The 13,295-nt window shown below is 35.9% G+C and overlaps 1 protein-coding gene across 1 annotated transcript in view; it reads right to left on the bottom strand.

Annotated features, from left to right (window-relative positions):
• The window catches only part of ANGPT1 (angiopoietin 1), a 158,395-nt gene that overhangs the window by 37,748 nt on the left and 107,352 nt on the right, over positions 1-13,295 (bottom strand). The window contains exon 7 of the mRNA XM_042036371.1: positions 1,446-1,612. Coding sequence (XP_041892305.1) covers positions 1,446-1,612 — 167 coding nt within the window. The remainder of the gene's footprint in view (positions 1-1,445; positions 1,613-13,295) is intronic.

Below are 13,295 nucleotides of genomic sequence, written 5' to 3' on the forward strand. Positions count from 1 at the left end.
CTCAGTTCAGAATAAAGATGAGTAAAAAAGACCCTGTTTTTGTTAGCAAATTCAGACATTTTAGTTCATTCCCTGAGTAATACTCCTGTCCTTTCCTCTGACTCATCGTAAATTTTTGAGCTATGTGTAAATGTCCAACATTTTTCCTCATTTGACAAGGATTTGTCCCATCTTTTCTTTTTGAAAATCTTCTACTAATGTTTAAGACTCCCCTCCACTTTTACACTTCTTTGTTCATGTTTTGTATAAATCTTTCTGGCCTCTGTTTTGAGAAATTTCCTTTACTTATACTTTTTGCCTAAAACTACCTCAGAATAGGTGCTCCACCTTTCCTGATTTGGTGAACTGGCTTTCCATGGGCAGTGCCAGGCACAGCACTGCTGGAGGCAGTAGGGGATAGAGCCATCCTTTGTGTGCAGTGGTACAGTCCTTGCTTTATGCAGGAGCCAAACTCGTACTGATTGCTTCTAAATGTGTCCTTTGCACTTGTACACCATTTGCTGCTGCCCCCGACAAACCCCAGAGGGCAGGGGCACTGCTCTCTGTCCCACCTGGGCACAGTTCTGTCAGTAGAAGGAGCAAATTGCTCTCACCTCCATTCCTCTGGGGACCCGGGGGGAGGGAGGCAATCAGCATTTTTGAGAGTCATGTTACATGAATTTAAAGATCTGAATACCAGCCTAGTCTCACATGCTATGACTTGAATGTTTGAGTTTACAATATATCTGTTTCTCTACTGATTCTTATGCTAATTAGATGTGCTGTAATAAATTGGATATTTTTATGGGTTTTTTTTCTTTGTTCTAGCATCTGTTCAGATGAAGCAATGATTAAAAATAATATCATTGACTGCTTAGGTCATCCACATTTCTTGTGTCTTCAAGTTGTTTCTTTTTTTTTTTATTTTAAAAAAGTGGATTTAAGCTTCCTACATTTTTATTATAAAACAAAGTATGGGAGAAAAATATTATTGAGAGAAGTTTTTGTGTTTAATTTCCTCAAAATAAAATCCAGCATTCTGTTTTTCCTCTTCATTTATACTAAATTTTTAGTTTGGAAATATCAGATGGTTTAACAGCATTTTTTGTCTTTTATTCCCATGTCCATTGTTTCAGTCTTATGCTTCTGAGGTAGATATCCTTCAGGCTGTAATGAAGAATCCAAATCTTTTTTTGTATTCAATCAGTTTTGAGTTCTGATGGTAAAAGTTATACAATTTTTAGCAGTTCTATGAGCCAACACGATTAATAGACCCTTTGTTCTCAAATGTTAGGTTTACTCTGTACTTCCTTCACTGAGAAATCTGATTTCTGTGTTATTTTTACACTTTATTCACTTTTGATGAAAATCAGTATCATATTATTGTCCTTTCTCATATTTGACAAGAGAACGATGAACAATATTTATCACTCAGCAGAGTCAAAAGAATTTCAATAGATTCTTACCTGTAATTCTGTTTTTCATTTCCTATGTGAAATCTGTCATATTGTGAATATGCCCGGTTTCCTTCCCAGTCCATTAATTCAATTCTTAGGGAATATTGCCTCTGACTTGTTATTGCAAAGATAAGTTCATTTCCCAGCCAATGTTCACCTGATGGGCTACCAAAACCCTAGAAAAAAGTTGGCAAAATAACTAGATGTAATTATTGTAATTGGTAGAGCCTTTATGCAATAATAAAATCATCATTATATTTTACCTGTACATTCTAGTTACTGGTCATAACCTTCTTTGCTCCAGTTTGACTGTCTCTAAAATGATTCTACTAATAGAAGTGATCTAGAATGTCATGCAGTTTAACTGGAGTTTGAAGGGGCAGCCGAGGTTATCAGTTGGGAATCATTTTCCAGGTACATGATATTAATAGCATGATGCTTTATTTGCACATTGTTCAGTGGGAATACTGGACATGGTCATATGCTATAATGCATTTCATATGGTGTTAAACCTAGTTATTATTTAGACAATTAAGTCAAAACAGAATTCTTCTGCACTTTATAAAACATTTAAAAGAGTCTAAATTAGACTAGATTATCCTAAAGCACAGTAGGTAGTACTGTAAATTTATTTTTTAAAAGGAAAAAAACCCATCAGCAGAATATTTAAGGTACTCTCCTCACATTTCATAAATTCAGATGATCCTATTTCCAGTTAAGAAAACTTATCATTTTCAAACATGGAAAAATAATAATGAAAGAAAAACTGTAGGTAATTTTCAAAACCAATTCCTAGACATATGTTTTTATACATCTTCCAGGTTTTAAAGTTGTTTAAATTGTAGTGAATATTTTACTACATTAAATTTAAGGTTTTATTTAATGCCATTAACTTATTTATTATATATTAGAATAATTGTTATTTTTAAACTATTAGTTCATACCTGAGAACTCTTCTGTCCATGTACAGTAAAAATTATTTTAAACCATAATATTTAGTTGTGAAGAACTACTCCAACATGACTATACTTATTCATATTTCTTAAGATAGGAAAAAAAGAGAACCGGAAATCTCCTGATTTGCTTACAGTGGTGTACTGGGGGTGTTTTAGAACGTCCTGTGAAAATTTCCTAGTCAAATTAAATGAAAGATTGGATTATTTCCAGAAAGCACATATTTTTTAAAGGGGTTAAAACCAAGGGACTTCCTTGGGCCTAAAGGTTAGGTAATGAGAAATGTGTCTGTGAGACACATTGGCAAGACATCGATCTTCTCTATATAATGTTTCAGTCACTCCTAACATGAGATGAAAACATTGAAAGTAGAGCTCTCTCTCACTTTTTTTCTTTACTGTATTGCTGTGGCTCCAGCCCTGATTAGTTGGGTCTCGAGGAAGAAATCCTGACTCCCCAGAGGCTATGTGGTTGCACAGGTACTCACTCAGGCAATGTATAGGTACATCAGCTGCAAACTTCTAAAGCAAATTAATTTTAAAAATTTAGATGCTTAAAAGCTTGACTGGTCCAAAAAATAAAAATGGAGGCAATTTTTTTTTTTAGTTCCTACAGGGAATTACAATAGAAAGTACTTTACTCAGAACTCATTTTTGTTTACACTACCCTACCTGAGCATATATTTGGTGACTCACTGATAGTGGAGGCTGAGAAGAAATGCCACGTTTGGCTATGCTGAACTGAGTACACTAATTCATATTTTAAATAAGCATATCTGTCTTTTGGCTCAGAGACCGTCAGGAGATACCCATGGACAAAGTGCTTCACCTGCAAGAACTGAAATTCAGTAGTCTCTGGCAAGTCTCAAAGAAGTCTCAGACTGAAATATGGGAGGATACTATTGGCTTTTCCTTTCCTGCATGTTATTTCATTATATCCTCTTTCTTCAGTGGACTGTTTCCTATACAAGTCTCTGTAAATACTGGTTGTAGGTAATGCTGGTGATACCCTGCTTTGAACACATCTATTTTCCAGTGTGAGCCCCTGCTCCTCAAGTTTTCCCATTATGATGCTTTCCGTTATTTCTCGCTTACTGCTTTGATGACATTCACATTTATATTTGGCTTCATACATTGCTCCTAAAATACAAAAATACTTGTTCCTCACCTGTATGAACCATGTCTACAGCTGGCACACACCTCTGTAATTATCACTGTTTTCTGTCTGTGCCTTTGATTCTTTCCATCTTCTTGCCTTGTCTTTCTACCCTTGACTGTCCCACCTGGTGTCTCCTGTTCTAGTAGTTTTGGCAGTGTCATGCAAGAGCAGTTAGAGATTTGTCTCTGTCATCTTTCACCCCTGGTCATTGTCACTCATTTCAGAGTAAGGCAAAATATGCCCTGCATAGACTACCGATAGAAGTTTGTCTCCCTAAAATCCAGAAAGTAGAAGTGGAGCATAGTTGTTCAGGTATCAGTCAAATTAGGTTTGTTTGGAGTTTACATGGTTTCTTATTCACAGAAGATTTATTGTTATTATCATCATCATCGTCATCATCATCATCTGTCTTTCTTTAAAATAAGGTTCACAGGAAAGTCTTTCTCCCTTTTTCCCAGTGCAGGAAAGCTGAGGGGACTCCCCTTTGAACTGTTGGTCTGTTGAATTATATACGTCTTATCTCATTTAGATTACAGCCTATTCAGGATGAAATACATGTAGTGTTTGAACATTATATGATCCCTTATGTGTTCTATAGAAACTCCAGACAACATATATAATTATACTGAGGTAATAATTTTTATTCTTCAAATTTTCACCTCCTTCTCCCTTTCCACATATGTTATTACACTAAGATGAAAATCTATCACTAAGTGGCTTGCTCTCTTGACCAGAGGAAATGAAGCTGCAGCAACAGGGAACAAAAGAAATATAAAAAGAAATATTAAAAATTATGAGGAAACCCACCACATTAGTTATGAAAAATGGAATCATCCTATCAGGGGTTACAATACTGAAACTCAGATTAGAAATAGAATAAGAAATTAGAATAAGAATTTTTTCCTTGACAGAAGTAACTTCTGTTTGAACAAACTACTTGCTTTTATGAAAAGAAAACCAAGGAAGTAAGTGGGATATAAAACATCTCTCTGAAGCAAGGAATGTTCCAAAGGAGAAGCAGTGTACTTTATTAAACACCTAATATGGCTGGAAAGATATAAACAAACAAACAGGCACTCAAAGCTTTCATAGATCTAAACCAGAGAGGAGCAGTACATTTTTGTTAAGCACAGAGTTGGCAGCAATTTCTTCAAGTATGATTTTATTATGCCAAACTCGACCATTTCCAGCCTGTATTTAGTCTGCAGTTTACTGCCTGTATTTCAGAGCTGAAGAAAGACTTACGTGCATACTGTTTTCCCCAGATACTTTGGCTGACTTAAAAACAACACAGCTCTCCTTGTTTATATCTTACTTAGACTGTCTCTACTACAAGAACACTACTACTTTGATGAGATATGTAAGCTTTTGTGTGCAGAAGAAAATGACATAATATTAGCTAAAAAACCATGAAAAAACCTGGTTTAGTTTTGTGTTTCCATTCCCAAACCTGAGGCTGGCAAAGAAAATGGTTGTTCCTGCTTCTTATGATTCACCTTCAGAATCCTTGGCTTTCAAAGTACATTTCAGAATTTTTTCTTCAAATACAAGATATATTTTTTCTTTTCGCAGTTAAAAAACTTAGGAAAACAAACTTGTGTAATTGTTATGCCCACCTCTCCTTTATATCTGTGCAATACTTTTTGAACACTTTTGAGGTTTGGTTAAAAGTCACACAAACTTGGTGTTCAGCAAGGTTTCAGAGTACTGGTATCTGTGATGAGTTGCTGCTGGGAGAAATGCTGAAGGAGAAGCTCAGCAGTTGCCTATTCCAATTGCTACAAGCAGATACAGAGCAGCCAGCCAAGTGCAGATGCTGAGCAAGTATTGCCTCAGAGGTTCTTAGACATCTGGGAGAGATTGAGGGACATAAAAGGGGAACTCAAGCTTTTACCACAGAGAATCCTGGAAAATAATAGGGTTTCAGAAGATTATTAGTAATAAGAATTGTCTTATTAGTAATAAGAATGGGACTTCTATGTGGAACACAGGACAAAAGTCCACGGAAAAGCAGACCTCATTAATTTTGATGCTCATGAGAGAATTCAATAATTGTTCAGTAATTAAAATTCAGTTATGAAATAGCATTTTAGTTATCAGGGCATTTATGTTTATACTGCTGCTCAAATCTGTAGGGCCCCAAGTGATAAGATGCCTAAAGCCTTGCCTAAGACCATGCTTGTCATTTATGGACAGTGCCTAAGATTTAGGACAAGAAGTTTGATTTTGAGAATGCCTTAGGGCAGTGTTAGAAGTTAACATTAGGAGTCACCTACTGCAGGCCCACAGCTGTCATTAAATATGTTTTTTTCCCAATATATGTATACACTGTCAACAAACACTTTGGGTTTTGCATTTGAATAGTTATAGCAAATGCTTCCAGAATTATTTGTGTCAAAGTTTTGTGCCTAAACTCAAGGAATTACATGGGGTGATCCAAGTCATCCTCAAGCCATCAATCCACTAGGAAAAGGAACATCTGTATTTCATGAATGTGTTTGCAGTTAACTGCATTTTAAGACTCTCTGAAACCCAGTGGGTCTTAAGCACTGTTCCAAAATTGCATTTTAAATGACGAAGAAACACTATTTTGTCATTATCTTTCTATATTTTGTTCATTATATGTTTCCAAATAGAGAGATTAATTCTTTAAACTCTACATTTTGTTCCAAAAATACTCAACTTTGTTTTTCCCTAGAAATTTGCATAGTATTGGGAGGGCTGGCAAATCAGAGGCTTTAAGTTCCCAAAATAGGGCTTAATGTAATAGGAGAAGGTCAGAAATTTCCAAAAGTTCTCAGAGTTCTCCTTCATTTTCTTCACTAGCACTCTATGGAAGCTGGGAGAATATAGCAGGGAAACATGCTTGCATTTTCATAATATGCTTTTTTTCTCTCCACTATGAGTCACAAAAAGTGTACACAAGTATTTGCACTGACCCAGCATAGATTATTATAATGTTTCATTTTATTCTTCACAAACAGAAAACATTTATATTTTTGCTGCTGAAAATTGTATTAAGATCATATTTTGGCAAAGGCTAATTTGAAACAAGACATAAAAATTACAAACAATGAGTAAATTCTTTCATCCAGGTTTTGTCATTAAGGAATAATATAGTAATGTTTTATACTTCATTAGCGCAGATTGTTCTTTTCAATGATATAGTTTGTTTTCAGAGAGAAAGAATAACACAATACAGAACCTAACTGACAGTTGTAAACCCATTTTTATAGTAGGATGAAGCAAAGGTGTTTTCTGGTACTACATAACTATATAGTAAATTCCGTAAATTCTCACATAATGCTCAACTGCTATGTGAAAAAAAAAGATTTTGTTTTTCTTTTGTATGGATTAAAGTACTTAGAGCTAGGAATCAAAGACAAAAGTACATGGTAGTATAATATTTACTCTAGATGACATGTGAGTTCTACATCAGCTCATTTTCAATTGCATGGATATTAACGGAGTCCAAACTACTAAAGCAGTCATGAGTACAAAGAAACAGAATTCAATACTGGTTTTAAAAAGGCCCTTAAGAATTTACAAAGTTGATACTTACTCAAAAATAATAGTAGGGTGCAAAAGAATTTTATTAGCTTTGGCAAAATCTGTGAGGATATTCTGCCTGAATCATGTTGCTCCAAGTTCATTAAACAATTATCTCTCTTACTTTATTTATTTTGTCTGATAATGCTCACAGGAAGCTTTGACTTTTTATAGACAAAACAAATTGAAACCAGACACAGCCAATATATCCTATGGGTTCATCTTCTGTCAGACAATTCAGTGAATAAAGCAGATAATAATTCAGTGTTTTACAGCAGCAATGACTTCTCAGAATCCATAAAGAATATTCAGCTCCTTTTGCCTTATCTGAGAATGTGGAATGGATATTGTTTAAGAAGATAATTTCTAAATAATTTTTGTATATTTTTTTGTATACTTGTTTATTTTCATTCCCATCACATTGTATTATTCATTCTGTTATTTGAAATAAAGATTTGGTTTATAGAAATTACTTCAATTTCCTCAGACAACTTATGTGTTAGTTAATGTTAACTTAAAAGTATATTGGAAAGCAATTCCAAATATTCAGATTTTTTTCCTAGGAAATACTAACAAATATTTGTTGGCAAGTTTTAAAAATGTGTTTAGGTTGAAGCCAGAGATACCTTCTCAAAAGATTAAAAAGAAAACAAAGCTGTTGTCAGTTTAAATAAAGAGCTAAATGGTTGTATAACCTGTCTGAAAATCTTGTCCATAATCTGCAGCAATTCAGTCTGTTGCTCTTTCTTCTAGACTAAATATATTAGTAGACATACAGAAATTACTTTTTCCTTCTCAAACACACACAGTAGCAGTAGCAGCAAAATTACCAATGAATAAGAATCACAGAGACAGAATGAAGCACAAACCTTACACAAAGGCTACCTCTGGCTGGGCAAGGGGCCCAAAACAGCTCAGTTACCTACATACATTTCCTATAAATAAAACAACCAGTACATCTTCCTCAGGCCTGGATTTCAATCTAATTTCCTTACTATGTAACTGAAAATAGGAGAGTATTTCTTATTAAGACAAATTACATTGAGAGACTCTATCCCAAACCACCTTTCTCACTCTAGGACAACAGGATCCTAGGAATGTACAGATACTTAGTGTGGCTCCTAGTAAGAGCATCCCAGGGACATGGGTATGTATTAAAGAAAAGATACTTTTTTTGTACTCTAAGAAAAATGAATTTTGAGCTTCAGATAATTTTCTGATTCATTATTTGCAAAGAAATAAATGGTAAGTTTTAGGGCTAAATATGCAAAATGCAAGAAAAAAAATCTAAAAAAAGGTATTTTTGCTCATTGCAGGCAAAAGGAAAAACTTTTGGGATGTATGACTTCATTCTCTTCTCCAAATACACTGATTAATCCCAAGTAGGAAAGATGAGCATGACTAGGAGCATAGCTGCTACAGCAAAGACCAAAAGTTTGTGAGTTTGAAAATGGACTTGAGTTTCAGCCCCATAATCTGCCTAAATAGAGCAAGCATCAAATTTATGGATTGTTTTTGAATCTCTTGCTTGGGCTCAGCTGGTAGTCTAAACAGTTGAACAAGAATAGAAGTTGACTGACATCAGAGTCAGAAAGTTATACTTCTAATTTGACGTGAGCCCCAAAGGGAAGAGCTGCTCCAGTAAGTTCCAAATGGAGCAGATGACACAGGAGATGCTCCTCCCTGAAGAGAAATGCTGTTCCATGATGAGAGCACACAACTGTTGTTTGGGAAGACCTCCACTACAATTCTACTATATTTTCAAGTCACAAATTTTGAAAGCAACCTCACAGAATCTCACCTGGCTCTTCTAATATAGCATTTTCATCTTGTGGTTATGTCCTGGGTTGCAGTGTATTCTATTACCATCCTCAGGAGCCGTTGAAACCAGGTGGGGCAGTGTTTCCTTGCCTCCTCCCCCCAGACTATCTTTCTGTTAATTGCCCATCATTGTCCTGCCGCCTGACTCAGAGATAACTCCCTCCGGACTATCTCCTGTTAATGAGCCTAATCAACACTTGGCCTCATGACTCGTTACCCCATTGTGAGATGCTCCGCCCAGAGGGAGGAACCAAGCATCCCATCGTGGATATAATCTGAGGCTGAACACCAGAGACACGGGCTTCCCACTGGATTTCCAGAGGACAGGAGCTACACAGCCACCATTGGACTTCCTGAGGAAGAGCAGACTGTTTTACTACAGGATCACTGCTTCAGAGGACTGCAGCCACCATTCTACCAGACTGCTACCACCACCCTGCCTAACAGGGTGTCAGGTTGTACCTTGACTCTGTCAGTTTGACAGTGTTTTCTTTTACCTTTTTTTTTCCCCTTTTCTTTAATTTCCATTAAATTGTTATTCTGACTTAGTGCCTCCCACTGGTTTGTTTTCAAACTAGTACAGGTTAGAACAGTTCTTCAATGTCTTTAATCTTTCTCATGGTGCTGTAGTAGAGGCTGTTAGCATAATTAAGCTAAATCTTGATATGATTGTATAAAATTGATTAAGTAACAGTCTTTGGAATACTGCATGAGTCTTATCAGTATAAATTAATGCTGTTAAATTGAATCACTGGTGGCAAATCAGGCACAAGTATATATCCATGTGTCAACACAGCTCTTGAAACTGATGTTATCCTGTCATGTTTGCTTAGGAAAGACTGTGCTGAGCATTAAAACACAACTGTGCTCCAACACAAAATTGTGGTTTATTTTACATCCAAAAACATTCTCCAAAATAAAGAAGATGCTTCCTTTTGTAGTAACATCTCTGGTGCCCAATATAGTGATCCAAACCTCTCTGAGACAAATATTGTTTCATTCTTGCTCCCTTACATAATTCTGTTGAAACTTACACTTAGATTAAGCCTTGGTCAGGACCAGAAGAATTTAATGAGCATGTTTACATAAAATGAAATATGGTTTCTCACCACTTCAATATCATGTCTATCTCTACTGGACATACTGGATTTAGATCTCAGGAGAAGCAGAGAAAATACTGTCTTTTTTTATAGCACTGATGAAAGCAACAACTATCTGAGCAACTGCTGCAGTCAGAACAGACTTTATTAAACCAGCATGACATGCCATTCTTTATCACAGAAGGGTGGGTCTCTGTGAAAGGCGTTACTCACATAATATCTTAATACACATTCCAGTCACCAAAAATCATTTCCTTATATCCAAATTACTTGGTAAATGTGTGAAAGAAACAAATTACTTCCATGTTATCTATCCCAGTCCCTTGAAGAAAATTCTTTTTTTCAGATGTAAGAAACTTATGACTTTGAAGTATACTCTAAGTGATGAATTTGTCGCTATATGTTACAAAATTTTTCATGTCTTGAGTGTGCCTTTTTTATCCCCCTGTAATCATAACTCACTCTTATAAGTCATTCATTCAGCATATTAATTCAAGATCACCACTACTCTCAACCCATTTGGGTTTTTTTACACTAGAGAAGCACCATAACTTCTGTCTTTTCTAAGGTCATGCATTCCCTAGTTTTTGCTTTTCTCACAGGTCCCTCCTGTTCTCAAATCCTTCATTTTGCAGACAAGACCATGTTGGTATTACAAGGCACTTTATAAACTGCTTCATGCTACTGACAGGGAAAAAACACAAAGCCATCTCTGCTGAAGGAATTATGGGATTCATCTCCAGCTAGTAGCTAGATGGATAGACGTTGTACAGATAGGTTTATGAAGGCTCTCCTCCTTCCAGAAAACTTTCCAAGGTTATCTTCAAAATACCTGCCCAAATTCTTTGAACCAGTAATTCTTTCCCTCACAAATGTTTCACTAAGACACAGGGGGAAAAGAAACTGTGAATAGTGCTCTGAACAGCCCTTACTGTGCTGCTAAGCATAAAAAAGCAAACCATAAAGTTTCCTGTACTAGCAGTGAAACTGCCTCGGATCTAACACCAAAATAGCCCTATGCCAGCTGTCATTTGAGAATGGCCCATTACCTGTCACTGCTTGGGCATTATCTGTGCATGTTATTTGAGTCAGACCAAAACACCTCTAAAATTTAGTGATGAGGATCTTTTGTCACAAGGCTGTTCACACATGCAGGCTGTGACCCCGTTCAATGTACTAATACAGGTACGACCTAGTAGTTGAGAAAGAAGGAAGGAGTCAAATAGGAGGAAGGTCCTCAGCCCCACTCTGCAAAGCAGTGAAACACTGAAGCTCTCATTGGAAGGAAGACATGGGTTCTTATTATGAAATTTAATTAGCTATCTACCAGAAGCATCTGCATATGCTGCTCTTGAAAGGATCCTTCATAGCCGAACAATTTGGGGGTAATAACAGTGAAAGTGAAAATTAATGCCCATGTGAGATCAATCAACAATCATACTTAAAGTGTACCTATCTGACCATATGTACAACTGAGTGTAATATTTTTTGCTTAGCTTTTATTTCTTTTTGTTACTGTTTGTGACCTAAATATAGATGACTTGAATATTGCTCATTCCAAAATCAATGGAAGAAATCTACTGTCATAAAATTACAGGCCTGTTGGTAGCAAGGAATCTTTGTCTAGTATGTGTGTCTACCTTCTACACATGGCAATAAAAGATTCCTAATAATACAAAACAAATAATAAAACAAATAATTAACTGGAAAGCTGATGAGTGTTTTAATTCCTGGGAACAACAGCAGCATCTTCTTAAATCTCCCTAAGAGAAGTTAGGCGAAGCTGGTTTCAATGGCCATTTCAGTCCTTGACATCCTGTGAACCCTGGGAGCTCCATCATATACTTGCAGTGGAATACATTTTTTAGCTCCCAACAATTTTTTTTCTTTATACTTTAGGGAAAAGTTTGGCATGAATGGAGACCAAAAAAAAAAAAAAGGAGGCTTTGACAAATTCATTTAATGTGGAATAGTCACAGAAGGATCAGTGTTATCACCGTCAGAGCTGTTTGATATTTGAGTCCTCTTAAAGAATACAGGTTTCTCTATCAACACAAGAACTGTGAAGATTTCATGACCATAACAATGCATAACATACATTAAATAGTTATAATCCTGGAAAAGGAATGAAAATTCATTCAGAATACCTAGCTTTAAAAAAACTAAGAATTATGAAAGACATTGTTCCCACAGTATGGACTTTCAAATTATGAACAATTTTTTTTCCTGTCAAGAACATTCTCCTCAGCCAAGCCATATGGTTTGTGTAATTTTTGTTTAAAAACCCACCCACATCTGAGGTTATTTTGCACTAAGATAGTGGAAGCAGAATCAATAAGCTTACACAAACGATTCCAAAATGTGCTGAATGCATTTTTATGCAGTCATTTTCTCACTTGAAAAAGAAGGTGAGGAACATAATGTTCTAATGATTGAAAGGCCTTGGAGCTCTGTCTGTAGTTGTTTGATTCTGCAAGTATTTGGGGATAAAATGGAACCTGGACACTATTTGTAAATGGATAAAACTATGACAGAGAATTGTCCATCATCAGTTAATGCTCCAAGAGGAAACAGTACAACAGCTTGAGTTTTTGTCTGTTTGCTCAAGACAAACACAATATAAATGGTAGTGAAGACCTATTTTGAATGAGAGAAATGTGCAAGTTAGCATTGCTACTGAAGCAATATGGAAAAAAGGAAATGTCAGAGTTTAAAGACAAGAAAGGTGGTCAGGGAGAATGATAACAGAACTTAAAACTGGAACTAAAACTTTCACAAGAGAAATTAAAATAAGGCTTACAACAGATGGAGACCATAAAAGGAATTAGGAAGCCACATTCTAAAACAGGAGCTGAACAGTTTACAAATAAAAATTAAGTGTAACTAACATCTGGAAGTTTTCAGAATAAACTGAACAAAGGCACTGAGAAATAAAGTCTTTCTTGGAATGGTAGCTTTTATTATGAATAATTCAGGCATGTGGGACTTGCAAAGACTAGCGAGATGAAAACATGAGGTGACCAGCCACCCGATTGTCACAAACAATAAGGTCTTCCAGGAAGTAGGTGGGACCTGTGTCCAAAGTAGAGCTTACTCACAGAGGTGAACTGTAGGAAATACATTAAAAAAGTGTAAAAACCATCGTGCCTAGAAGGAAATCAGAGACTTACAGTCCAAAGATGTGTTTGACTGTCTTTTAAGTAAGCAGAAGACACAGATCACCATACTTGTTATAACAGTTAAAATTTACTGAGGCTCAGAGGAAAGTCAGGTTATT

The sequence above is a fragment of the Corvus kubaryi genome, unplaced genomic scaffold (genome assembly GCF_017639235.1).
Source record: "Corvus kubaryi isolate FWS band 111438036 unplaced genomic scaffold, C.kubaryi_AGA036_p1.0 37385, whole genome shotgun sequence".
NCBI lineage: Eukaryota > Metazoa > Chordata > Aves > Passeriformes > Corvidae > Corvus > Corvus kubaryi.